We start from the raw sequence: 25,841 nt of genomic DNA on the forward strand, positions 1-25,841 counted from the left end.
TTCATTACCTCAATATCACTTACCCAACTCTAAAGGTTTCAGGACTGATATGACTTCCACGAGCAAAAGGCTCATAGTGTGATTTTCTCCTCTAAGGTAACCTCATAAACAGCATTTTCACAGAACATCTATAAGGACAATTCAGCAGAGACTTGATTAACACTTCCAGTCCAGCCCAAGGGAGCTGCAGGTCATTAACCCTAAATACCTAATGAACATCCCAGATCTGTGGGACAGGTATTGTCATGGCACAGCTAAACCCACGAGCATTTCAAAATGTGACTGAAAAACAACCCAGTTTAATATATGAGTTTATGCCAGGCCTTCTTTCTGTGAGCTTTTTAGGGAAAGCTGTCACTCTTGCCATTATCTGTGTGCATTTCTCCTCCAGAAGTTAGCAGAGGAGCTTAGCTGTTGTAAGAACAGCTCAAAAGCTGTAAAGATTAATACCTTTCTCTCCTTAGAAAGAGTTTATCCACAAGGACAAACAATTTGAGGGAAGGAGGGCAAGGAAATGCAAGATTATTGCACAAACATATTAACATACAGTCTTAAAGAGGACAGTGTTATTTGTTCAGAAAGCCTGAAAGAACATATTTACATTGGTTTTATTCCACCAGTTGAACTGTGCTTCAAGAGCTTTGGAAGACAGTGAACATGGAAGAAGTTCATATCTATGAACTCCAGAAAATGACAGAATATGCCTCATTTCTACAAACTCAGATGGATGTTAATTTTCTGTATTTTTTAAACAGTCCTGTAGCTATAGTGAGGGAGGTGGCTGAAAATGTAACATCTGCCTTCATGGCCTAATTCACTGGGTAGGTTGAAGAGAAAATGACACTTTAAATGAAACCTCTCACATGGGTATCACTGTACTTCTGCACAGTCAGGTTCTTCAGTACCTCACGGAGGGTTTTGTGTAAGGTCTGTGGTACCAAGGTGAAAGGAACACAAGCGTCTGCCATGGCTGAACGTACTAATTTCTACCATAAAGATCACTACACTTTATGAATATTGCTTAAGGACAAAGTTACTGAATTTCTTGGGTGCAAAAACATTAGCTACCTCCTCAAATTCCAATATTTAAACATCCTAAAGAAGCTTTGCAAAGCAACCTTTCCCTTTAGATCTTGACCACAGCAGGGTTACACTTTAAAGTAGGTATGTTCAGGTAAGAATTTCAAGTATCTTCCACAATAATTATTAACTATATAACTCAGGCTAAAAATCTGCATGTTAAAGAATGTATTAATCCCTACAGCTTAAAAGATTTCTTTTAAGTCTTGCTATCTACCCAACACACCATTTAACAGATGCAAAAAACAAATCTTCATACAGCCAGTATGGGTAACAGAGAAACCGGTTTTGAATTGGTTTCCAATTCCAAGCATAAGCAAGTTCTTTATCATAAATTACTGTATAAAAGCAGTGAAATATTTAAGAAACACAAGCTTATTATTGTCATTTATTTTAAAAACCTTATTCAAAATATTAAATGATACAAGTCCAAATACAATAAAAATTACTGCAAGAAAAGAGGTTTGGGATATTTTGTTTGTGCTTTACTTCCTGTGGTTATGAAAAGAATGCATTTAACAGTAGCATATAGAACTTTTAGCACTTCATTCCTAAGACAGTATCATGCCTTCAGACTCCTCATGCCAACAGGCGTGAAGTTGATTTGTTTCCAAATGTTACATAACTACTTGAATACCAAGTCATTAATCATGGGGTTCTGATTCACCATTATTTACAAATTTATCAGTTTGAAAACTAAATCACAAACAGAATGTACAGAAAACTAAAATTATATATTTTACAACTCATGAAAATATAAATAATGGAAGTACAAAAGACAAATTAAAAAAAAAACAAACCTAAAAAAAACTACTGTACCAGTAACTTGATTTACACTAATGCGTAAATGTTTGTCAAAAATGAGAGTGCACTGTCCACAGACTGGTAGCCCCCACACCCTCACTTTCACCTGTCTGTTACCTGGGTCAGAAGAACAATCAAATAAATTATTCTTACAGCTTCTCCCATTTATAAAATAAGAAATCACATAGCTATTTCCCAACTGTCTTAAAATTCAACAGAAAGCTTTGATGTATTGAAAGCATGTCAGCTATCTATATTTTAGTAAGATTATTCAACAAGGCTTATTTTCCACTCATTAATTACAAAGACAATGAAGTAATCATAAATAGCATTAGCGGGAAAAAAAGAAAGGAAGTCAGGAAGCGGCATACCTTCACAAACACCTTAAACATTTTAGGAAATATATGGTATAAAACTTCTGAAATAAAATGGGTAATACATAATTATTTTTAAATTATTTACTGTATGAACACATACAGTAATTATGAAATTGCCTTTCTACCTATTTTGCCTAAAATAGGATCAAATTATGCAACAAGAAAACAGAATCAGAAAAAAACAAGATGAAAGACTTGCAGCATGAGGATTTAAGCACAGAAAAAAGTAATTATGTTTTAAGTTTGCAATATAGTGGAATTTATGAGCCATGTAAGTGATTAGTAAAGAGATCATTAATTTGATTTAGTGATACCAAAGTCATTAATTTATTAGACCTAAAATATTTTATGCTTATTTTTTTGTAATGTGACTATTCAGACTGCTCCAGACAGAAGGGATGATGCCTAATGAATGGAAAAAGCACTAATTTATTATACTCTGTATCTTTATAGTTGATATAAAACCCGACCAAAGTAGCAAACAGATGGATCATGCCCTTGATCTTCCATCAGATTTAATCTCCAAAACATCCAGGTCACAGAGAGTACATCTCATTTCTGTACAAGCAGCTTATTTAGAATACCTGAATATCATTACATGACTGGGCAGGCAAAAAGTGATAAGTTCAGCAAACTCAAATCACAGTGCTTTCAAAACACATAGTCATTGGTTATCTTCAGGGAAGGCATTGCTTCATTAACATTTTGATCTAAGCGATGATATTCCACTGTCCTGGAGCACAGGCCATCCCTCCACCTTCGGCTCTGCACCAGTAAGAAGATCTGAAAGAAAAACAAACAACTTATAGATGCTGTGCAGAAACATTTTGGGTTTGATAGACAGCTTCACAGTGGTACTGACATCACAATTCTGCCCCCCATGATGGCAAGGGCATTACTGTGGCAAAGACAAGGCATTTTTAAATCACTTATTTGAACTGCTCTCAGACAAATTTTCAGATGCAACAGTCTTCAAGATCTTCCCCTATAAAGAGCTAGCAATGTACATTACAAATAGGCCACTGCACAGTAAAGAAGGTTTGGGGGTTTTAGCTGCTTTCTTCGCAGAGTTGTGCAAATCCTCACCCAAATCAGTGTTCTCCCCAAAGACAAACACTAAATTTTCCTCATATCTAAAATCTAATCCACAGTTGAATGCAAATTTGTGCATGCACCTCTACTGGGTCTGGTTGGGCTGAAGTTAATTTTTAATGCTAGCAATGTATTTTTAAATAATACCAGTCAGGCTACTTTTGAGATACAGAGGATTAGCTTGTACTGAAGAAACAGTTACCTGAAAATAGTACCTTCTCCATGTAAACCTGGATGCAGCGTTAAACATTTTCTAAAAGTTTGCAGTTAAGCCCTCAGAATGTCTACGTTATAAAGCCCATCTTAAAGTGAACTATTAGAGGGATTATCACAATCATAACAAGAACATTTCTGCATGATTTGCAATTAACCCTCCCTTAATTTGTTGTTTATAATCCTGTGCAGGAGAAAAATCAGTTAATCATTCACCCCCACTTGACTTGGCTCAGGTCTCCTTTACAGAATTCATGTTATGCACTGCCAGTGTCTATTAATGTACTGACTGATTACCAACATCACCAATTAACTCATTTTCTAATCGAAAATGTTTCATTTGAGTTCATTTTCACTGTGCAGATAAATATGACAGTAATGGTCTGCACATTAGTATCACCACAAGACTAAGTGGTCAAAGATTTCATTCTTCAAAAAAGCTAAGCTCCTCTTCTTAAAAAACTGTACAAGGCAATGCAACTTTATTTTAAACTCTAGCTATTTTTCTTAACCTTTCAGAGCACACCTACCTTCCTCTTATTGTGATAGGTGACATAAACAACAGCTACTAAGAAGGCAACTACAACCAGATGAAAAAAGAAATGGCTGTCTTCTTCTTCATCCAACCCTGAAACAGAAACACCTTTTATCTTCTCGTTAAGGGTCTTGATCTCCTCATTGTAATTACTGATGGTGTCAGAGTTGTCATCTTCTGCCATCTCAAGAAGGTCTGGGTTGTACCTGGAATTAGGTGTCATTTCATAAGCGTAGTCATCTCCATCTGACTCCATAGTTTCTTTTATGATGGGTGGGGAACTACTTAGTGTGTCTTTCAAATCTGTTAGAAGATCCTCTTCCTCAATGTTAGTATCTTCAGAAGCATCAACCTCTACTTGTGATACTGGACTAGCAGGGACAACAGGTGACAAAGAGTCACCATTCTCTGTAGGTGGCTTTCCTGCAGTCACCGAGTTGGTTTTGGCTGTTGCAGGGAATGCCTTCTTTCTTGCTGAGGTTAAACTCTGTAAGCTGTCTGTCAAATTTTGGGATCTACTCAGTGTTTCATTCTCATTAGAAGAAATATTGTTTTGAAGTACCTCCGCTCTCACAGGACCTGAGAAAAAAATGAGAAACGGTCAATACTGTGCACAAGGCACTGACTTTTCCTGCAACAGAAAACTACTGCCACAGATTTCCTTCATAGACAAGAAACCATATGAAGAACACAGCACATGTCACACTGCAAACTTTTTAGCATTCATATGCAGAAATACACACTCCTGTACTTTGGCAACTTCCAAAGAGAAGGCTTGAGTGGGACAGGAACTAAAGCTTGGAAGCACTTGCCTTCTAGATTAGTATGGCAAAGTGTCCCTGAAAAACTAGCACGCCTGTTTTCCAGACATAAGAACTTCAAAGACATTTCATTCTTCCCTCGGTGGATTTATGATGTCTTGTAGAATCACATAAGAGTAGCATTTTCTCCATCATTGAATTCTTCCTCACGCAGAATGAGCTGAGGTCTACAAAGGAGGATGTTCTCAGGAAAGCTTTTCCTGCAGTTAAAAGTTCTTAATCTTTCACCATTGCATGTTTTAACCAACAAAACAAGAGAGGACATTGCAAAGTCCCCTTCAGTGAGGACACAAGGTCCCAGCACTTCTTGCCACTAATTTTTATTGAATTTGTAGAGAACAACACTGAAAAAGATTTCCAATCCTATGTTAACTCAAGTGAAACCAGTGAACCACAGGTTAAAAAGAAACACTGAAGAAAGGACAATCTGACTGCCCACGCTCCTGGAGGAAAGCCTTTTGTTGGTAGTAATTATTGTAATAAAATAAGTCAGAAAGAGCACTGTAACAATAGAACCTCAGGCAAATTCAGCATCTTTCTAGTGCTGGGATGGCTTTGCAGAACAACATAAAAAACAAGGTGAGCATTAAATCCAGATGCAGAGCCCACTGTCCCTCTTCTCTATCCAAAGGATAGTAAAAATAGATACAGAGAAAGCTTATAAATAGCCAATTTTTTTTAAAACTAAAAATCAGCAAACTATGCATGTTTACAGCACATGATTTCCAGATTCAAATCCAGAGGCACCTTTAAAAAATGTATTACAAATTTTAGACTTTCAGTCTGCATTTTCACCTAAATCAGGGAACCACACTTGCCTTGTATTTTGGCATGCCAAACTAATTTTTCATTTTAAAAAAGGAACAATACTTTCATTAAACACTTCCAAGGCTCACTGGAAAGTTACACACTCTAGAAACAACGCAGTCAACCAACTGCTTGTATAAGTAAAATATTATAGAGGGGACACTGAATCACGTTATTCATGAAACTTGTATATTTGCTGAAGCTCAGTTACAACAGAGCTCTCGTTTACACGGCACACTTTTGCAGTATGAATTACTCTTTAACCAACTGTAAAACAGAAGACTCAACTCCTCTCACGAGCCAGACACCATGGTGCCTCTCTGCTGAAGGTCAAAGTGAACTATTGCACATCTAACACACTCCTTGCTGTTGAAAAAACTACTTATTTAATTATGAGTTACCATATCAACACTAACTTGTTCAGTTCTTGTCCAGAACAAGTTTAGGGAATTCTGATCTCCCCTCAGGAGACAAGCCAGCTAATTGCATATGCAGAGATGAATATGAGGAAAGGCAGTTACAAGACAATTTCATATTTAAAGCTAATTGGCATATTGTGAAGTCAACCTTACTGCCACCCTCCCCAAACAGACAAAAACGATTAGAGAGTAATAGCTAAACTGTTTGAAATGAAACAAGCATATGTGAAACAAGCATATTTCTCCTGTAAAAATATGTTGCATCTGGCACTACACTTCAAATCATTCTTGAATTCATTTTAACACGGAAGTTTTAGAAAGATATATGCTTAAATGCAAGGGACTCCCACCAGCTATTGCTGCAGCTTCAGACTGAGAAAGAGCAATTTCCTATTATTCCTAAAATAAGCTTGGGTTTCTTTGTTTTAATAGCAGCTGGAAGTTTAGCAGCTAAACCACAACTGATTTATTATATTTACCCAAAACTATTTGGCATTATAAACGGTGGTTGCACTGCTTACGGTTACACAACACTGTCAGATGATTTTAGATCCAGAGATGCCTCAGCTGCAGAAACAGATATTAATGTTCAATCATGGTGACAGAATTAGCAACACCTCTCAGTAAACCGCTTAGTAAACACCACACATAAAAAACATGTCACAGTTAAAATTCACTTCCAGGAAAACTGCTTTTAGAAAGCAAGTTGTTTCATGACTCCTGAAGTTAAAAACTCTCTGTTTCCTACACATTTCTGTCCCAAATTCTTACTGCCTACCCATTAGAGCAGCTGAGGGGCAACACGAATAGAGCTGGTGTGGATATACTGACTGACAAGCATGGAAGGAACTGATAGATCAAACAGTTCCCTTTATGTCCTTCGCTAATTCCTTTCTCTTCACTGCCCAGCCAGTACTCCATCTAGAACAAAGAGAAACTCAGTGCCCCTGAAGCACGCATTTCTTATTAGCCTTCGGTTACAGCTATCTGCAGGTTTAAAGTGGAGAAAGAAAACACTTAACTAGGAGTCAACTGCAGAATAACGTAAACTTAATTTCTAGGCGAGGGGGAGACTAAAGCCAGGCACACAGCCAGAGTATTCAGGGAAAAAATCCCAAATCTGATGAATGAAGTAACCAGCTACAGTGCTCTTCCCAGCAACAAAAGCCTTGCACACCTGGCAGGCAGGCAGCCTCCCGCCCTCCGCCCCGGGCTGCCCTTCCCCTGCACACAGCCCAGCGATCGCTGCCCCCAGCCCACTCCCACACACGAGAGGCCGAGGCCGGACCCGCTCGCCTCAAGGCACGACCCGCCCCGGCCGAGGCCGCACAGCGCTGCGGGCCCAACCGAAGAGACCGGTGAGAGAGACCGGCGGGGCGGCCGCGCAGCGCCCACAGCCCCCCCAGCCAGCCCGCAGCCAGTCCCCCGCCCGACCCCGCGGCGCTCACCGGGGGAAACCTGCCCGCGGGCCGCCAGGGCCCAGCCGCAGAGCAGCAGCACGCACACAGCGCGGCCCGCCGCTCCCCGCCGCTCGGCGCCGGCCGCCGCCATCTTGGGCCCTCCGCGGACGTGGCGATGGCGCCGCCCCTCGCGAGGCCCCGCGCACGCGCACGGCGGGAAGGCGGGGCGGCGCGCAGGCGCTGAGGGAGCGGGGCGCTGTCAGAGCCGGGGGGTTTGCAGTGAAGTCACGGACTGATGGAACTGTACAGGCAAGGAATCGTCAGAGCTGGGAGAGACCCTTTAGACCGTCCTGTCCAGCCCTCCGCCCAGCACCGCCACGGTGACCCCTGAGCCACAGCACCCAGCGCCAGCTCCGGGCCCTGTTAAACACCTCCAGGAGTGGTGACTGCACCACCTGCCTGGGCAGCCTGGGCCAATGCCTGACCGCCCTGACTGTGAAAACATTTCCTGCTAGCTGATCCGAATGCCCCAGTCTCAGCTTTAGGACAGTTCTGCCATGCTCCTGTGATCTGTCTGCACATGGTTCGTTTGGATGAGTGAAGTCTAGACGGAGATCACTTCTCCTGGAGTGCTGGGTTAAATATCTGAGGAAATACTCAGCAATGGCTCCCCTAAGAGGGAAGACAGCCTTGCCCAGTCTGTGGCTCTGCAGTGTCACACTGTCGCAACAGCATTGCCTCATGGGGCACATCCTCCCGCACCGCAGCTCTTGCCCTCTGCAGCCACCAAAGCCAGGGCTTAGACATGGAAAAACACAAACTACTAACGAATGAACAGCCACTGAAGTTGATCCAAACTGCTAACTGTTCATTGCCCGCACTTACTTGCTTATAGAAAGGTAATTCCCTAACTAAATTCTGCAATCAAAGACAAGTCATGTTACCTTGTTTTATCCATGAGCTGAACGTGTATGTGCAGCTGTCAGAGCTTAGAGAACACTAAGAACAGTGCCATGTCTGGAATTTAATTCTACTAAGTATTTTTGGTGTGCAACCAAGATGTTGCCAGTGTTCTGCTGGAGCCACAAAATGTAGATGAAATTGTTTTCACAATTAATACAAAGATGGAGTAAAAGATGACATTTCAATATTTTATTCAAGTCAGGTTTGGGTTTTTTAGTCATTTTTAGTAGTGTCAAGTACAGCATTTTGGGGTCTAGTTCCACACAAAATGGAAGACTCTCTAAAAATGTACCCATTTAGTTGCTAAAAAAAAGTGGTAATAAAAGAAAACTCCGTTTTAGAATTAGTGATGCAACTATGTGATTGCAGTTGCAAAGACTCTTCCCTGATTATGTCCATTGTACAAGCTTTTCGGTCAGTGCAAGGGGAAGGAACCACAACACAGGACAGGCAGTATTGGCTGAGTCACATCAAACCTCCTCCACAAGGACTCGGACAAGGTGAACAACCTAAAGCATTCTGGAGACAGCAGTAGGTGTGGGATAACCCAATAAGACAAACCATTGATTAAATACATACCTAGAAAAAATAAATTTTAAAATCCCTTTTTCAGACAAGTTTGCACATTCCCTCATTGATTGAAGCCTCAAGTATCAGAACATTTTGTTTACAGAATTAACACCACAGTATAGTGGTCTGCAATTCCCAGGTTTTATAATCACGTTTACACATTCCTTGTGCCATCAGTATGTTAGTAGAGGTAATCAACACCTTCCTTCTTCTTGTCACATGGCAGTTGACAGATGTGATGAACAATTACATAAAGAAAAAAAGACAAGTTTTTTTTTCATGATATTGTCTCCACTTCTTTAACAACATTTTTAAAGCTTAGCTGTCTTTAACCAGGACTAGCAGGACTGATACGTAGCAATACTTGCACCCCAGACAAAACATTGAAAGGTACACTATTTTCTGAAGGTAGCTATGCTGTATTTTCAGATTAGCAATTGTGAAATCACTCCTTATGCTTCGAATTCCAATCCTAGACCAAGTTTGTGACCACCTGCATTGACATTCTTGCCATCCAACAAAGCTGACAATGTCAGTTTGACACCTGCAAAATAGAGAAATAGGAAAGAAAAGTCAACTTAAAACTTGGAATGAGCTTTACGTTCAGGAAGTGTCATGTCTGTTACTGCTTTAATTTATTGGTAGCCAAGTTAATGGGATTTGGCAGCTGGCCTTGGAAGGACTGGGCATTTTAAAACAATTTGCAGATAAGAAATCTCTCTGAATTATGAAATTTATAATAAACCATGATGATAGATTCTGCTTTTTATCACTCCAAGTAATTAAAGCACTGAGCCAATTCACTGCTGCTGGTCTACTGATTAATCTAATTTTAGAGTCCAGTACTATAAAAAACTGGGACCTTGATACATACCCACCTTTCTAAACCACTTCAAAATCTAAGTATGAAAAAGCCCAAGCCCTGTCTGCTGTAATATCTCATGTCAATCTGCTCAGTATTCTGGCAGCAGATTTATTACACTACATTATAACCCATTTTGCAGCAGTAAGATTGTCCTCTTCCTGGGCCAGGGGACCTTGAGAAAGTCACATTTTTAAGAAGAATAAACTCAATAATAGGAAGCCTCTGAAATATTAAAAATTTAGTTACTGATCTGTGACACAAATAACTCTGGATATGTTTTATATCAACATAAAAGACTATCTGACTGGTCAGTGGACAACGGTCTCAAATAATTCTGTTTTTAACAGACGTCCTAAATTAACAGAGCAGCCCCTAGAAAAGTTCATCTCTGGCTTGCCAAGCAGAAGAGCAATCTTACAAAACCCATCACACTTTATCACCAAAAAGCTTCTGATATTTCAAGATTAGAGTATCACTTTATTGAGTCTAATTTTTTTTCTGCATAGACCTACCTGGCTTTAAAGTCTGAGTGTATCCTAACCCAATCAGACTGGAGTTGTTCACTTTAGCCTTAAAGGGAAAAAATAAAAAGCACTGTTTAGTAATAAATAGTAAATTTAGTAAATAATTTAATATTTTTCTTCAAAGTCCTTACCACTTGAAAATTAAGTAACAGCCTTTAAGCATGTAAGGATTTCAAGTTTTAAATCCCAAAAAAATCTAAAGTTTATTTTTCTATAACTTAAATCTCCAATCTCAAAGAATCTACAGTCACTGCAGAAAATAATGGGTTTCTTAACATAATTTTAATTTTTTCTCCAGACTGACATAAAAACAGTCTCAAAATAGTGCCCAATAATACTATAAAACATTCTGTGTCTCTTTTAAGGAAAATCCAATAGTTGTGCTGTCAAGCTGCCAAAACCAAAACAAACAGATCATGTGCCAACTACACAGCACAGAACTGCATCAAGACCATACTCTGCTGACGGAAAGGTTGCTTTCCATTTCCATTATGTGCACTTATTTTCAAATGCATACAAATGTACATGCACAGGACTCACAGAAAATGAGGCATCTGGGTCAATCTGATACTTGGCTGCTATTCCAAAGCGAGTGTTGCTATTTCCAGCTGTCCAAGCAAGATTCACTGCAGTTTCCAGTTTATCATTCACCTTCTGGTAAATGGAGCCACCAAATTCCGTTCCATCATTCCTGGAAGGAATGCATTAGTGTAGTTATAAACAGCACCCCAAAACAATCATCTTTTATTTTTCTAGTAAGAGCTGTATTTGCACAACATCCACTTACACCTCATTAAATATCCCTGTAACAACTAGGATAGAGACATTAGGCCAGATTGGTTATGAAAGTTATTTTCAGCTGCTTCAATTCATTGCAGATTACTATATTTCAACAACTTCTGAAACTGAAAAAAAAAACCCAAACCCACCACGACAAACTATCAAAAATTAGACCAATAATGACAGCTTCCAATTTTCCCTTTCCCGTAGATGGGAGTCTTCATAGTAGAGAGATTTATTTTTCCCTGTGTGTCTCTGAAATAATTATTTTCCCTGGCAAATGTCTCCTTGTGCCCTGAAAGGGCTGCACTCCAGTCACAGAGCCTGAGTCATCCCAAAGCTGCCATGTCAGCATGCTTTTACCAGACACAGCGGAACTTATCAGAAGTGAAGATGCAAATTTAATGTCTAAGTCTATGGGCTTTTGCAAACAAATTCCATTTGCAACGGTCCTTATGGTACATCTGTGCTATGGTCTATGGACTAGAAACAGAAATGGAACTAAGATTTTGCTTTGCAGAGAGCACTGGCCCACAGCTGAATGATGAGTTGCACAACTTCCAATTACTACTGCCCCCAATGTCATACACATAAAGTGTGGTAAATAAAAGGCAAAATGTTAGGGCATGCAGATCATAAAAAAAACCCCAAAAGACTCCTAAAGGCCTTGCACTCCTTGTAAACCAGTGAGCATCTCAATTTCCATTTTTGCTCATTTTCTTAAAGAGAGGATACAAACATATTGCAGAAAACAGGCTTTAAACCCCAGGAAGATCTGGGGTTATTTCTAAATTGTAAAATAATCTGGTTCCAATTATTAGAGTACACCAGACCTTTAGTGATTACTAAAAGAGGTAGATTTAGGATCTTTTCCCTTTTACCCCTTTGGTCTGATGTTCCTTAGTTCATAACAGTTGCACAAACAGCAGTTATACGCCTATTTAAAAGTTAAAGCAATAGCAACAGCCTTTTAAATTGTTAGAACAATTCTTCCAGAAAAACACTACAATACTTACTTCAGATAAGACTGAAGCTCACATTAACTGCATGTGCTTGGCTCTCAAGAAAAGGAGGGATTAAAAAGGAGTGAGGAGAGCTGGTTATACAGGCAGATTTTGTGCAAGGTTCCCACACAGCTCTGTCTTGACCTGCAACATTAGGGGGGGCGGTCTGAGCTATGCTTAAAAAATGAGGAAAGTAATATTTAAAACTAGAATTATCCAGCCCTACCTCCCTTATTTTTATTATTAAATAATAATAATAATAATATTAATAACTTCAAACCTCCCTTTAACTCTAATAGTAATAATAGCACTTTTCTATGCACATAATAGCACCTTTTATGTAGATTTAAAAAATTTTCATAGTCCCCTATGAAAATAAAATAATATGAAAATTAATAAGGCACCCTTAAGGAAAGTAACTTGCTGGAGTCCCCATCTGGTTTGTATAATGCCAGGAACAAAAAAAAAAAAACATGCTTCAAGCCCCACCTAGCTATATTATCTGCTCTGCCACAGCATCCCGCTGAAACACTGACCTGTGTAGATGTAAAAACCAAGCAGCCTAGTGAGGGGACTTCCACACACAACTCTTTCTGGGATTATATAAAAGCTCTGACACATTTTCAAAGCTGAAACACAGCAATCACCTAACTAATCTATTATTAACAATAAATAAGATACCTATTCGTATCATGCATCTAGGGTTTTGTACAATAACAGCAACCTGAGAAACAGACCCTCAGGAATCCAAGAAACACCTAGATCTAAGGCCCCTGCTGCTGTTGTGATTTTCTGCTGTTGCTTTAATTAAGAGTAATAATAAGCACAGCATTTTTTAGCGGAAGTCAATACTACAATGTTTTAAACTGCTACACCACAACAAAATTGAAAGTCATTGCCCTTGAAGGAGTAACTTCAAACTCCTGAGTGGAAGGGGACCCCACATATTGTTTTGATGGAAGTTTTCTGCCCACATCTTTGTGCTCTGGCAATCCTTCAAACATACTGTCTGGGCTGTGGGGGTTCGATTGTTCTGTAAGGCAGCGGGAGCTTCCTAAACCAGATCGCTGCAAAACAGCACGAAACAGAACAGAAGGCCTTTGAAGAAGTAGCTCTAGGAAGGCAGAACAGTTGTTCAGCCTCCAGATGGAAACAGCCTGGAATAGCTCTGCTACATGCAAAATATCCAATTACCCAAGGGCACGGAAAGGGGAGGCTGGGAGAATGGATTAGGGATTGCCTAATCTTAAAAAACTGTCTTCTCCAAAGGCATAAATTGCTTTTTTAGGAGGAACATGAGACAGAGAAATTAAAGTTTTCATGGAATTCTATCCTGGTTTCCTACTGTTGATGTATTCCAAAAGGACAAATGCTTGTGTAAATATATTATTACAAGTTGCAATACCAAATAAACTTTTACATCATACCCCTACCAGTACTGAAACAAATCCAGTCACTGACTCTTGCAGTCACTCTTTTAGCCTGCCCTTGTTCGTCCTCTGATTAAGTGTTTCGTTCACACATCAAACCACCATTTTGTTTGATGTTGACAGGTGCAAAAGGAAAGCATTGCTTTTATTTCAGCTTCAACAAAGAGTATTTTTATAACTTCCTCTTTTTATTGCACCATTAATGGATTCAAATAGTCCTTATCTGTTAGACAGGCTGACATTGGACCCTTGGGTGCTCAGTGAGTTCCAGTTCCTTCCATCATGCATTTCCTGACCCACACAATTCAAAGAAACAGTAACACAGCTAAAAAATACAGCTTGACGTCTTTAATGAAGAATTAATTTCAAATTCACCATTCCCTTGTTCACCACTGCTGAACCTCTGACCCTTCACTGTTTAGTAAGCAGCAAAATCCTTTCAAATTCCTTCTTAGCGCCTCTCTGCCAGTACTTACACATTAGTATGAAGCTGGAATTCATCAGTCTTATAGCCAACAGCAAAGTTGCTCTGGGTTACTCTAGACTTCGCTGTCTCAAAAGTCATTTGGTAGCCAGCCAGCCACCCCTCATAGCCAAGCACGAGGGCTCCACGTATTGAAGGACGCGCAATATCAAAATCCACGTCGCAGCCGATGTTGATGTGTTCCCTTTTGTACCCCGACTTAATTTTAGCACTCTTTTTCCTGAAGAGAAAAGAAAGAATCTCGTATCTTTGAAAAGTTACATTTATAGGTAGCAATTCCATCAAATCACTTACTTTAACTCAGTGCAATAGTTCCTGAAGACAATGTGTACATCCCTGGAGAGCCACATGACATGTCACCTTCCCAGTGTTCACCTTTACAAAATCCTAACTCAGCTACAGTGAATTCTTTGCAAATGAGCAATAAAATGTGGTGTGGTGCCCCACAAAGCACTTCTGGGCTGTTTTCTGAAAAGCAGCAGCACACAGATGGGAAGTGACAAAACCACATCCTCATCTCCAACTGCTATGATGGTTTTGGAAGTTTGGTACATACAGGGAAGGAGTGGAAACTGTAGAAGTTTACAGGTTTGCCACCAGAAGTCCACAGCAAACAATTTTTAGACAATCGTAGTGAATTCTGTAACTTTATTTACTGTGGCAGACATTAAGAAATCACTACTTTGTCTGCAGTTTCCTGCTGTGACGCAAAGCAGGCTGCTTCAGTACCTCTGACACCCCGATTTCTCCCTAGGGGACTTCATGAACTTTAATGGTTACAACCATTTACAGCCACCAGAAAGCAACCATGTTAAGGCAGAAATAAACTTCCCTGAGTCACCTGTTTATTTTTATACTACTGGCCAGGACAGTGTTTTCTCATGTGTCCTTAGGTTGATTTACATCAAGGGTGCAGACCCTCACAAGGCAAGAGAGTTATATCTAATATATTCTGCTACTCTTATTTAAGTTTTTTTTCTTCTCTTATTACAAGTGTCTTCTGTCTCTGACCAAATCTTTACTGAAATCTTTCTGAGAAAGTCAAGCTAATTTGGAATTTCAAATCAACCTTTCCTATCAGCTGACAAAAACAACCTCCAAGAACAGTATCGGTGCTGTATCAGAACCACACAGAGACTGCTCTCTTTTTTTTATTATAAGCTCAGACTCAGGAATTTCTTGTGTTTTGCAGAATCAGAAATAAAGTGCAGGAGTGCCAAAAGAACTCATCTGCAATTTCTGTTAAAGTCAGCAGTACCTCTCCCACCAATGTCAACAGGGACAGAGGTAAGAACACAGAGTGCTCCTAAAAATGACTTGACTTGTTGAAAGACTCATCACAGTTGGTAAGTAGTAAGGAGGGGAAGAGGTCTCATATTCAGACATGGTGCATCCCTGTCAAAGTCAGCCACGTCACACCAGGATTGAATCTCACTCCATTTACCCAAATTTAACAGTCCTCTCAGGGCAATCATAACTCAGATACTTCAGGGTCTGTTAAGTGTCTAAGAAATAGTTCTAGAGCTGTAACATCATTCTCATACAAGGTTTTTTTCCTTTTTATTTCTCTAAGAATCCTACCAGTTAAAGAAATAGAAAAAACCCCTTGAGATTATTCTGATTTCAAAAAAATCTCATTAATCTAGAATTAGGAGTGGGCTGAAAGCAGCTGACAATGCAGAACACTGAATCTAAAAGGGTGAAAGTTCCCCTGGGACTATAACCTGCAAAGCCCGCAGTGCAGTCTGCTGCTCTGGGAAGCTGATGTGCAGAGTATTTTGACTCACTGGCAGCACTGCTTGCACAAAGATAATCAGGGGAAAAAAATAAACCAACATCTAGACCTACAGCTGCTGCTTAATCCCTCTGGCCCACATAAAACATGGCATCCAATCGCCGTGTCAGAAATACCCATCCACCACCAAGGCACACCAGGGCCAGCAAGAATTCAGATGACAAATTCAGCTCGGGACAAGAGCCCAGCTCTGTGTCAACCTATCAGAGCTAGGGCCAACTGGCTCCCAGAGCTTGTTAAGCTTTGCATTACAGCTGGCTTGTTTAGTGCTTTTATTCAGGCAGGAGTTCATCCTCTGACATGGCCAGAAATACACAAGGGAGCAAAACCACAATTTTTTATTCACTCCCTAATTCAAAAGATAATTTTCAAGCTATTGTGTGTAAAAGTTTGCTTGCTATAGTTTAGGATTAAAAAGGAATTGTTAACTCTTAAGATTTAAGTGAGATGTACACAATTTCATCATACACAACCTGATTATTACCTGTCTTGATGTCTCAGGACAAAAAAGTTAAAAATACCTTTCCTGTCACTTTAGCTTACTCACTTCTTACCCAGTGTTAGGAGAGAAAGTGGAGTCAAAGGTCAGCTTCAGGCCCCGTGCAAGCTGAACAGAAAAGAAATTCATTTGGTTGGATTTCTAATTAGAGATTGGCATAAGTGAATTTGCAAATTGCTTTTCTGGAGCCAAAAATTACCTGATCTTCAAGAGTAATCTCAGTGCCTAGTGTGTTGTCAGTGTTCCACTTTTCCGTGAACATCAATCCATACTCCACCCATTTGTACTTTGTTTCCAAACTACCGCTAACTTTGTTAGTTTCTGAGTTTGCTGAACCTGAGCTTGTAAATTCCTAAAAGAAAAAAAATAATATTTATTTATAATCTATATATTTGTCAATATATACATATATGCAATCAGGCAAATATTTATACTTGTAGAACATATCATTCATTATAATTTGTTAAAAATTAGTTCAGGTAAATACAAATATATTTATTTTTTAAAGAAATATACAGTAAGCACAAAAACATTGCAATGTTTAGGATTTCAGTATGTTTCCAAACTCACCAGTCCATTTTCAGATCTTGTTTTCAAATCAAGCTTTATTAACCCAAAACCTAGAAGGTGAGTAAAAAATATGAATCATATATATGTTGATGTAAAAAGCATTTCTGATTTATTTCTTAAAAATCTTTTCTAAATCACCGGTGAACTATTAAATAGTTAAACCAAGGGCTCAGTAACCAAAACGTGTTTTTAAAAAGCAGCTTGTACTCACTTAATATAGCACTTGACTGATGAATTCTATTGACCTCAGCAACATAACTGGGACCAAATTAGGAAATAATACTTTGATACATAGTGAGCAGCATTCTGTTCATAAGCAAACTACTGACATCAGTGATACTGTTCATCAATACAAGGGAAGAGCCAAAATACAGGACACAATTTTCTCTGAAAACCAGAAACAGTTCTATGGAGAACAGGAAGAATTTCATCAGAAGAAAAGTTACCCTCTCTTTCCAAACACCAAGGGCCATGTGAAGCTGTGATAGAAAATTCTGTGGATTCTAATGGAAATCATTAGACTATTCCTCAGGGGGAAGTAACAAAATCCTAACAATTTCAGGAATCAGGTAGACAGCAAAAGACCACACTTAATTTAGGTTTATTTACCATATCCCTTGGTGAATATATCTCTGGCAGATTTGCCCAGGTCAGCATAAGCAGGTGGAACAGCCATTTTCTGGAAGGGAAAAATTAAGAAATTTTAGAAAAGGAAATTTCTAAATTTCAGTGTCCAGAAACTTACTTAATTCATTTAAGCAACAAGAAACTTAAGCCCATTTTCAGCCATTTTCATTTTGTACCCCCACCTACCACTTAGACACAGCCTGAAGAAAGCAGCTATTGCAAACAGTGTGATTTCATTTTGCTCAGGAGCCAGCAGCAGCAATGACCATGCACTTGCCACTGAGGATGTGAAACAGGCTGCAGAGCAAATATATATTAAAAGAAAAGGAACTGTCTATGCCTTTCCAAAGAGTTAACTGTTTCTCTTATCAGTGTAACTGCATAAATGAAACTTCTGTTTTTTTCAAGCCATTTCTCGGAAACATTTCTCCTGTTTCTTGCAATGGATCTCTGAATTCTGATGTAAAGCATTAGGGCCCCAACTCATTCACTCAGGAAATGTAACCAGGACAAGCATCTAGCATCAGGAACATCTCTCTTCCCCTACTACAGAACAGCAAACAGACAACATTTATGTCAGCAAAATCAATAAATGGTCATTCTTGTGCTTCAGTTTTTGTTAATGGGTTAAGATGTCTCCGTAGACATTGACCTTGAAGTGTTTTTCTGTGCACCTGAGACAAAATGAGCTTGCTGAGAAAAATTCAGACTGCAGGGAGACCACCCTGTGAAGTCAGGCCATCGGGAGGGCAGCCACAATCCTGCTTCAGCAGCCAAACACAGACTGGAGCTCCCTGCAAAGGCACAGCCCAGTGGTGGGGACACTGCAGAGACAGCTTTCTCGACTGTGTTTTGTTTCCTAGGGATGCCCACAGTGCCATAGAGGTCCTCACTTTCCCATCTTCAGCAGGCCCTGACGTTCTTAGTTCAGTGGCCTCCTGCAAAACAGATGAATGCATCCCATTTTCTCAGCCCCTGGGAAAACTGTCTCACCATGTAAGGAGGAGAAAATAGGATCCTGAGAGGAACAAACCGAGCAAATCTCCTTTTTTTATCCAGGTACAATAATTTCTACTCCCTTATTCAAGTAATTTCTTTAGGGGAAACAAAGTCAAGCAATCTGAAATGGTGTAGATCTTCTGTCTTTATATACAAGATTTCTCAATTTTACACAGCAAAAGAGATCAATCATACTTACAAAACTAATCCTCTAGATACCAGATGTTGCACTAAAATTCCATATTCACAAACTTTTTGGCTATGCAAAAGTAATAAGCAGTTTACTACACATGCATGCAAATGCTAAAAAACCTGCCTGCCATTCTTACTCCAGAGTATTCCACGTTAGCAGAAAACTACTCCTTTAAATGCCACACAAACCCAGTAGCTCTGAACATGAGGGTGCTTTAATAACCTCCCTGGCTGCAGATTGGGATGCAGTTCTCAGGCAAGCTCACCATCCATGAAGATCAGATAGGGACTTTCAGCAGTCACTCAGCGCCCCAAGCACTCCAGACAACAAGCTGGTGCCTGTTAAAGCAGGATATTGCTATTGCATAAAGGAAAAATCCCTATCCTAGAGGGAACAAAACAGATCTGGTGGCTAAATAAAAGCAAACAGTCTTTTCAGAACATAAATATACTTTACTTATCAGATACTATGATGTAGCTTCAGTTGCAGATTGCTCCTCATTGAAGTCACTCGAAGCAGATACAATGCCCTGCTCAGAAATCACACCCCAAAGTAAGGCAGCACTCAGGAAAGGGATGGCAGGAGCCACTTAGAGATGTCTGTGTGCAGCAAATGCTTCTGCCCTTCCAGAGCAGCCCAGCCCCATGAGAACCATCTGATGGATATTGCCATTTAGCATCATCAAAAATTAAAAATATTACAAATCCCTACACATGAAAAATCAAATAAGCATTGCTTTGAAAGATAACACACCGTTCTGCCAGCTGCACCTCAGAATCTATTGGATCTATTTTTTTAGCAGTCCTTTTGAGTCACTTCATAAAATCAAAATATTTTCTTCAAAAATGAATGCTTTGCACTTTTGGGTTGGATTTTCTCAGTTATGTTTTTCCCTTCTCCAAACCCACGAAGCCAAGTTTTGTTCCCTGAAGCCTGTGGATCCCCTCTGGCTGTGGCCTGGCTTGTCAGGTGCCTGAGCTGTGCCAGGCTGCTCCACTCTGGGCCCAGAACAGTGGGAGACATGAGAGCTCCACTTAGACAATTACTATAATTAGGGGACAATACTGAAAGCCAAATCCCTGCTGGTTGTAAGGCAAATCATGTAACACGCACAGAGCAAGGTGTTTAAAACTGCTGAGTGTGGAAAACGCTAGGAGCTGAGTACCTGGTGGTTAACCTTACTGCTGTCAGCAAGAACAAAGCAAAAATAATTATTTCTGTGTGCACTGGCTAATCAGAAGCCTCTTGTTTAACAGATGGAAAACAAAACTGATTACATCCTGTGCGAGTACAGGTTGTAAGACAAGCATGCTTAGCAGGGATTCAAACTCTTAAAGGATCAAGGAATGGCCGTGGCCGAGTGCCCTCGCTTTTCACCAGTGGGATCCCTGCACATTAACTCAGATTAGGTTTGGACTGAAATGAATTCATTGCTTTTATCCTTGTCCAACTGTGCAAATAGCTCAGCGTGACTACGGATCTCGACTCCTGCACAGAGCAGGCCAAGTAGAGTATGTGTAATGTGTTCTAAGTGGGAAAATACTTTGGTTTTCTTGAGTGAGAAACACCACAGCACAAGAGATGACTGAAGAAAACCTGAACTAAGGAGTAAGCCCCAACTGCTGCTGTGAGCACACCTCCAGGAAAGCCTGATTTACAGCTGCCACAGGGAGAAAATCAGGAGCTCCCTTTGGAGCTGCAGGACCCAAGAGGCATCCCCAGTGAAGATTTCATTACAACAGGCCCAATTTGAATATTTTCCAGTGTCACAGATGGCAAAGTTTTCGCTCTATGATGCAGTTCTGGGCAATTAAATCAAATTCAGTTCAACAGGCAGCAAACCTACAGGGTGCACTTGGCAAATACAAGGATTGGCTGCAACCAAAAGCAAACTCCTCTCTGCTTGATAACTCTCATACATGCCTAGGTTAAAGCTTCCCTGCACAGATTTATTGAGTTCATGATATTTACATGGGGAAAGGAACAATCTAAAAATTTAGGATAAGAATAAAATCTATTATAAAATAAAATTGCCATGAAGACAACGGAAGTCTATCGATTCAAGGCTAAGAAAGTAAAAAAGGTTGGATTTATCATTATGCAGCCCCAATTTTTTTCCCAATAAATTTGAACTCATGTACCATTTCTTGACAGTACCAGTAGTTCTGAACATTCCAGCTCCCTATCTCCACGAGCATGGAAAGATGCTACCTGCAGGGTGGCATGTCACAGCTGCTGGGAACAGCTGGAAGGGACAGACAGCATTGGGTTATGAGACCAGGTACAGTCTGTCAGCATGGGGAAAATGCCACATGAGGGTGTCTTTCCTGAAGGTTAAAAAGAATATTAAATTATTTGTTATTTATCTCCTTCATTAACAGAAAGACACAGCTTTTAGGTGCCTTTCTGGACCCCCAGCCTGGGCAGTGTCATTTCCCAGCCAATGTCTGTTGTGTCAACAGACCAAGGACAGGGCTTTGCTCTCAGACAGAGCAGAGCCCAGCTCTCTTCACATCCCCTGGCTGGCCAGAGGCACCAGCTCCACTTGGCACCAGCATCCCTGTCCAACATCCCAGGCTGCCAGGGGAGCATGGCGCTGGCTCCACACTTCAGGTTTTATGGTCCAGATCCCAAATTCCTTCAAGTCATGCCCACAGTGTGCTCCAAATCAGGTTCAGCAGCCTCACTGTGAACATATAAGAGCACACTTACCCGTAAATACATGCGCAGTCACGCAAAGGTCAAACATCGAGTTGGGCACATTCATGAGGCTTTTGAGAAGCCAGTAAAAGCACGTGGTTTGTAAATACTCGGCATTATTAGACACAATACTTAACAACACCTTTTGTCCCAACTTGCTACTGTGCCAATGTCATATAATCCGTGCACCATTATGACTCAAAATTTAAGACTGGGAGTCCACAATTTCTTTTATGCAGGCATTATAAAGCCATGCAGCATCCCTATAACACTCACAGGATCCCAGCCTTCCTGCTGGAGCTGTGCTCTGGAACTGCATGCATGATGGAGCAGTTTTAAAAATGGTTTATGCAGTACCTCTGTAGCCCAATAAACAGAGGAGCATAGAGGAGATAAACCCCCTTAAAAGCCAATGTAAATATTATTATTTAGGCTATACTAACTACAGAGTTAAAGAAAGAGACAGCTTGCTCTTAATTGAATGGGTATAAATTAAGAACTGCAGTGTTGTATGGCAACCCCTTATTAAACTATCACATATAAATATCAATTAAATTAACTTGGGGGATGTTGCAGCTTGCTGTAGCTACTGTAGTTACTGAACTCCCAGGGAAGAACACAGAACCACAGACCCTACACATTAAATTAAACATTCCTGTTAGCTACTGTTTCTGCTCAATACCTGCAGAGGAGGAGAGGAGCAGCGCTGCTGTCCCACCCCGTGCCTCCAGCATGGCAGAGCCCAGGCCAGCGCACGCCCCAGCAGCGTGCTCAGGAAGGGACATGTCCCTTGCTCCTGCTGCAGGAACACCCAGCGCCAGATCAACGGGCATGAGTAATTAAAATGGAACTTTGCCTTCCAGCACGATGGGACAGCTCACACAGAAGAGAAGCATCTACCACACCGGTGGATGGGCTTTTCCCCACCTGCAGCAGATGCCAAGCCCACGAGGGCCTGAGCTGTGTGTCCTGCCTGCATGCCAACAGTGCCAGGGCTGGGGACATCCTCCTGCTGCTGCAGCAACCAGCAGTGATGTCCCCCACACCTTCACACCCCCATACACACACCCCAAAATGTGGGCAGGAAGAAAAGATGGATCAGTGCAAACCTTTGACAGAGAGTGCTAGGGGGAGGCATTATTCTGGAATGTCATTGCAAGAGTGCAAGAGCCCATTTCTGACAAAATTTTGCAGGTGAAATGCCATGACAAAGGTGATTATTCAACCATCCAACAAAACAAACTGCAACACACCTCTATTCTCACAAAAGCATCTGAGAAACAAGCTGGGATGTGTTTCTGCTGGAATCACTATAAATATTCCCCAGAGACACAACCCTGCATTGGTCACTGATGATGAGTCAGCTCCGCTTCATTTTCCGAAATTTTTGTTATTGGTTTTGGGTTGGTTTTTCTTTTTTGCAAATACTCAAAGACTGAATGACTCAAAGACCTTCCCCCTCCAGCAAGAGTTGTTCCCGGCAAGGGCTGTGACAAGGCAGAATAGAGGCAATGCTGCTGTGGCCCCACAGTGCTCCGTGCAGAGGGGAAAACCAAGCCATCAGGAATTTCAAACTGACATTATTCCCCACAATTAAAAAGCTACATTCTCAGAATAAGCAGAATAAAACGGAAGAAAAATCAGTTTGGCTGCTTGGCGTGAGGCTTGAGATTTTGGTACATATCAGAATGAATTTGCCAACCTGCACGAAGGATCCCAAGGGTGCGGAGGAGAGAGATGAAGGGATGTCTGAGCCAAGACGGTGCTAAACCCGGGCAGGTACAGCCACCTTCGCCCTCTGCTTCCCGGGAAGGAGCAGAACGATGCCGCTGCAGCGCTCGCCAGCACCGCACGCCCGCCGTGGCCCAGTGACCTTCCCGCTCCCGTCACGGGGCCGGCGCCCGATGCTCCCAGCCCGGCCTGCGCGCTGCGGCCGCCGGCATCCCGGGATGCGCCCGCCGTCCCGCCGCCCGCCCGGCTCGGCCACCCGCGCCTCCCCCGCGGGCCTCCGCGTCGCCATGCCCGGCGTTACGTAAGGACACGGTTATCCCCGCTCCGACGGGCCGCGGGTGGGCAAACCCGCCCGGGGCGCTGCGGGCTCGCCCGCTCCCACGCGTGCCCCGCGCCCGCCGCCCGTAGCGCCCTCGCCGCGGCTCCGAGGGGACGGCCCGGGCCCCCGCCCGGTACAGCCCTACCTGCCCCCGCCGCGGCGGCAGCTGCGCTCTCCGCTCCGCCTCGGCCTCCTCCGGCGGCGGCTGCCCCTGTCCGGCGCCTCCCCGGGCTCTGCGGCGGCGGCGGCTGCGTGACGGCGGGCGGGGAGCGGCGGGGCGGGGCGGGGCGGCCGCGGCGGGCGGGGCGGTGCGGGCTGCGGGAGCTGCTGCTCGGGCCCGGCGGCACCGGAACACGGCACAGGGACACGGCACCGGGACGCGGCACCGGGACGCGGCACCGGGACGCGGCACCGCATCGGTCCTCGGCTGCGGCATCCCCGCGATGCACCAATTCCAGCCCCGGTACCACCCAGGGCACCTGCAGCCGCTTGGGTACCAGAATCCCCATCTCTGCTAGAAACGGGACTAGGTGACCTTTAAAGGGCCCTTCCAACCCAAACTGTTATGATTCGATGAAACGCTCCATTTAGTTTGAATTAGCTTAATTAGAATTACCTAGAATTACCTAGAATTACCTAGAATTACCTAGAATTCGATTTAGAATTTAAATTAACTCCCTGTCTTGTTAAAATTCCAATTCCCCATATCCTTGTTGAGGCAAGAGTAGTGGGAAAGGAGGAAGAGAGAGTTCAAAAGGGTCAGTGAGCAGGTGAGGCTCTGTCTGATGGCTGGTGAGTGTCCAACGGAGCTGTCAGGGGTCAGACAGGCAGCAAAACATCCCCATGAGGATGACTGTAGGGCGTGGAGATGCTCCCATGAATTAGGAAGTTGACATCTTTCCTAACTCCCCCTCAGACACACGAATCAGCCCTCACAGCTTACAGGGAAGCTGGGCTGGGTGCAGAGCAATGCTCTCCCTGTGACAAGAGGTCAGGCAGGGAGTGCTCTGCTATCAGAGAGAAACATAAGTGAAGCTGGGCCACTTTCAGGATGAGATACAAACCCAGTCCTGCACTGTTGGAGGTCCCTGGGATGCTGATGGCATCACCCACAAGATAAACAGGGGAATCATGACATCCAGGAAACTGCAGATGGTCTGGCTGGTCACACTTCTGCCCCCACCACGCAGGGGAGGTCTGTGTTAAAAAACCAATCCTTGCTAAGAGTTCACATCCCACCCACGGGAGCACTTATTTTATAATTATTTTTTTTTTTTTTAATTAATTCTTTCCCACTCTTTCTCCCTCACACAGTGGGAATGGATGGCGAGAGGAGGCAATTTCCCTGCTTGCGCTCTTACCCAGTTCATGCCTTTGCTTTCCCAACAGCATTTCTCTGAAGGGCACTGCTCCCACAGCCGTGGCAGGGCTGTACCCTCAGCTGCTGAGCGGTGCCTGCCCCAGCACAGCCCAGGAGAAAGGTCGGAGTCATCCTGCTCACACACACTGAGCACGCACACAGCACTTGGGAACTTTGGTCGGGGTTCAAACTAAATAAACCCTGCCAGGAACTTCATGTTGAACTGGAGTGTATAAATGAAGTGGCGTGTGGAATTCAGTTGGATCTCAGGAGCTTCTTGGCATGGCAGGGTGGTAGAGGGGAAAGGATTGTGTGTAGTCTCATATTGACCTTAGAAAAGCAGCTGAGGCAGCAAAGGCTGAAGGAACTGTGCCGGATACCAAATCCACATTAAAATAAAGTGTGCAGCCCGCCACCAGGGTAGGAACCCACGGAAACAAGAGATGTCTTTCAAATTTGGAAAGCTCTAACCACAGTCATTTTGTTGATCCAGGCACCACTACGAGAGTGGGTGTCGTAACCAGAGCATAGAGTTGCAGTCAGGGTGAAGTGTCAGCTCTCAACACCCTCTCGGTTCTCCCTCTGGCAGCAGCTGGTGCCTTCCCTCTTCTCCTGCATCCTGGAGCTTGTCAGAGCCTGCCCTGGACTTCACTCACTGTCCCATGACAAAAACATAGCCCAGCAAAAACAGTGGCAGGTTCCTGCTGGGGTGCACTGAACCTCCTCCTGCAGGAGTCAGAGGAGCAAGGGAAGCCAGGGGGCTGCCAGTGCAGAGGGAGGACCCCGGAGGGAGCAGGGGCACAGGACATCCCCTATCATCACTTTGGCTCAGTCGCAAGGGTGCACTTTCACCCTGAGCAGCAGTTCCTCAACCTGCCCC

At 42.4% G+C, this 25,841-nt stretch overlaps 2 protein-coding genes and 1 long non-coding RNA gene across 5 annotated transcripts; 1 reads left to right on the plus strand and 2 right to left on the minus strand.

Annotated features, from left to right (window-relative positions):
* Nucleotides 1-1,439: 1,439 nt before the first annotated feature.
* Nucleotides 1,440-7,752, minus strand: C13H5orf15 (chromosome 13 C5orf15 homolog). Its single transcript, XM_085073534.1, has 3 exons — nucleotides 7,597-7,752; nucleotides 4,097-4,680; nucleotides 1,440-3,044 (listed from the first exon to the last, which is right to left on the minus strand). The coding sequence occupies exons 1-3, from the start codon at nucleotides 7,697-7,699 to the stop codon at nucleotides 2,913-2,915; spliced, it is 819 nt and encodes a 272-aa protein (XP_084929660.1). The 5' UTR covers nucleotides 7,700-7,752; the 3' UTR covers nucleotides 1,440-2,912.
* A 933-nt stretch (nucleotides 7,753-8,685) lies between these two features.
* Nucleotides 8,686-23,876, minus strand: VDAC1 (voltage dependent anion channel 1). Of its 3 annotated transcripts, none has more exons than XM_085073535.1 (9): nucleotides 23,747-23,876; nucleotides 17,642-17,711; nucleotides 17,033-17,082; nucleotides 16,662-16,814; nucleotides 16,518-16,570; nucleotides 14,161-14,388; nucleotides 11,011-11,161; nucleotides 10,459-10,516; nucleotides 8,686-9,625 (listed from the first exon to the last, which is right to left on the minus strand). In XM_085073535.1, exons 2-9 carry the CDS (start codon nucleotides 17,706-17,708, stop codon nucleotides 9,534-9,536), a joined length of 852 nt encoding a protein of 283 aa, XP_084929661.1. In that variant the 5' UTR covers nucleotides 17,709-17,711; nucleotides 23,747-23,876; the 3' UTR covers nucleotides 8,686-9,533. The 3 variants fall into 3 exon arrangements, with proteins under 3 accessions (XP_084929661.1, XP_084929664.1, XP_084929662.1); XM_085073538.1 differs by having other exon boundaries at nucleotides 23,780-23,828; XM_085073536.1 differs by lacking the exon at nucleotides 23,747-23,876 and adding an exon at nucleotides 23,254-23,401.
* A 117-nt stretch (nucleotides 23,877-23,993) lies between these two features.
* LOC146431179 (uncharacterized) lies at nucleotides 23,994-25,177 on the plus strand. The gene is made up of 2 exons (XR_014855010.1): nucleotides 23,994-24,094; nucleotides 24,991-25,177. It is a non-coding gene; the product is annotated as an uncharacterized LOC146431179 (long non-coding RNA).
* Nucleotides 25,178-25,841: the final 664 nt, after the last annotated feature.

The sequence above is a fragment of the Lichenostomus cassidix genome, chromosome 13 (genome assembly GCF_008360975.1).
Source record: "Lichenostomus cassidix isolate B80296 chromosome 13, HeHo_3.0, whole genome shotgun sequence".
Taxonomy (NCBI): Eukaryota; Metazoa; Chordata; class Aves; order Passeriformes; family Meliphagidae; genus Lichenostomus; species Lichenostomus cassidix.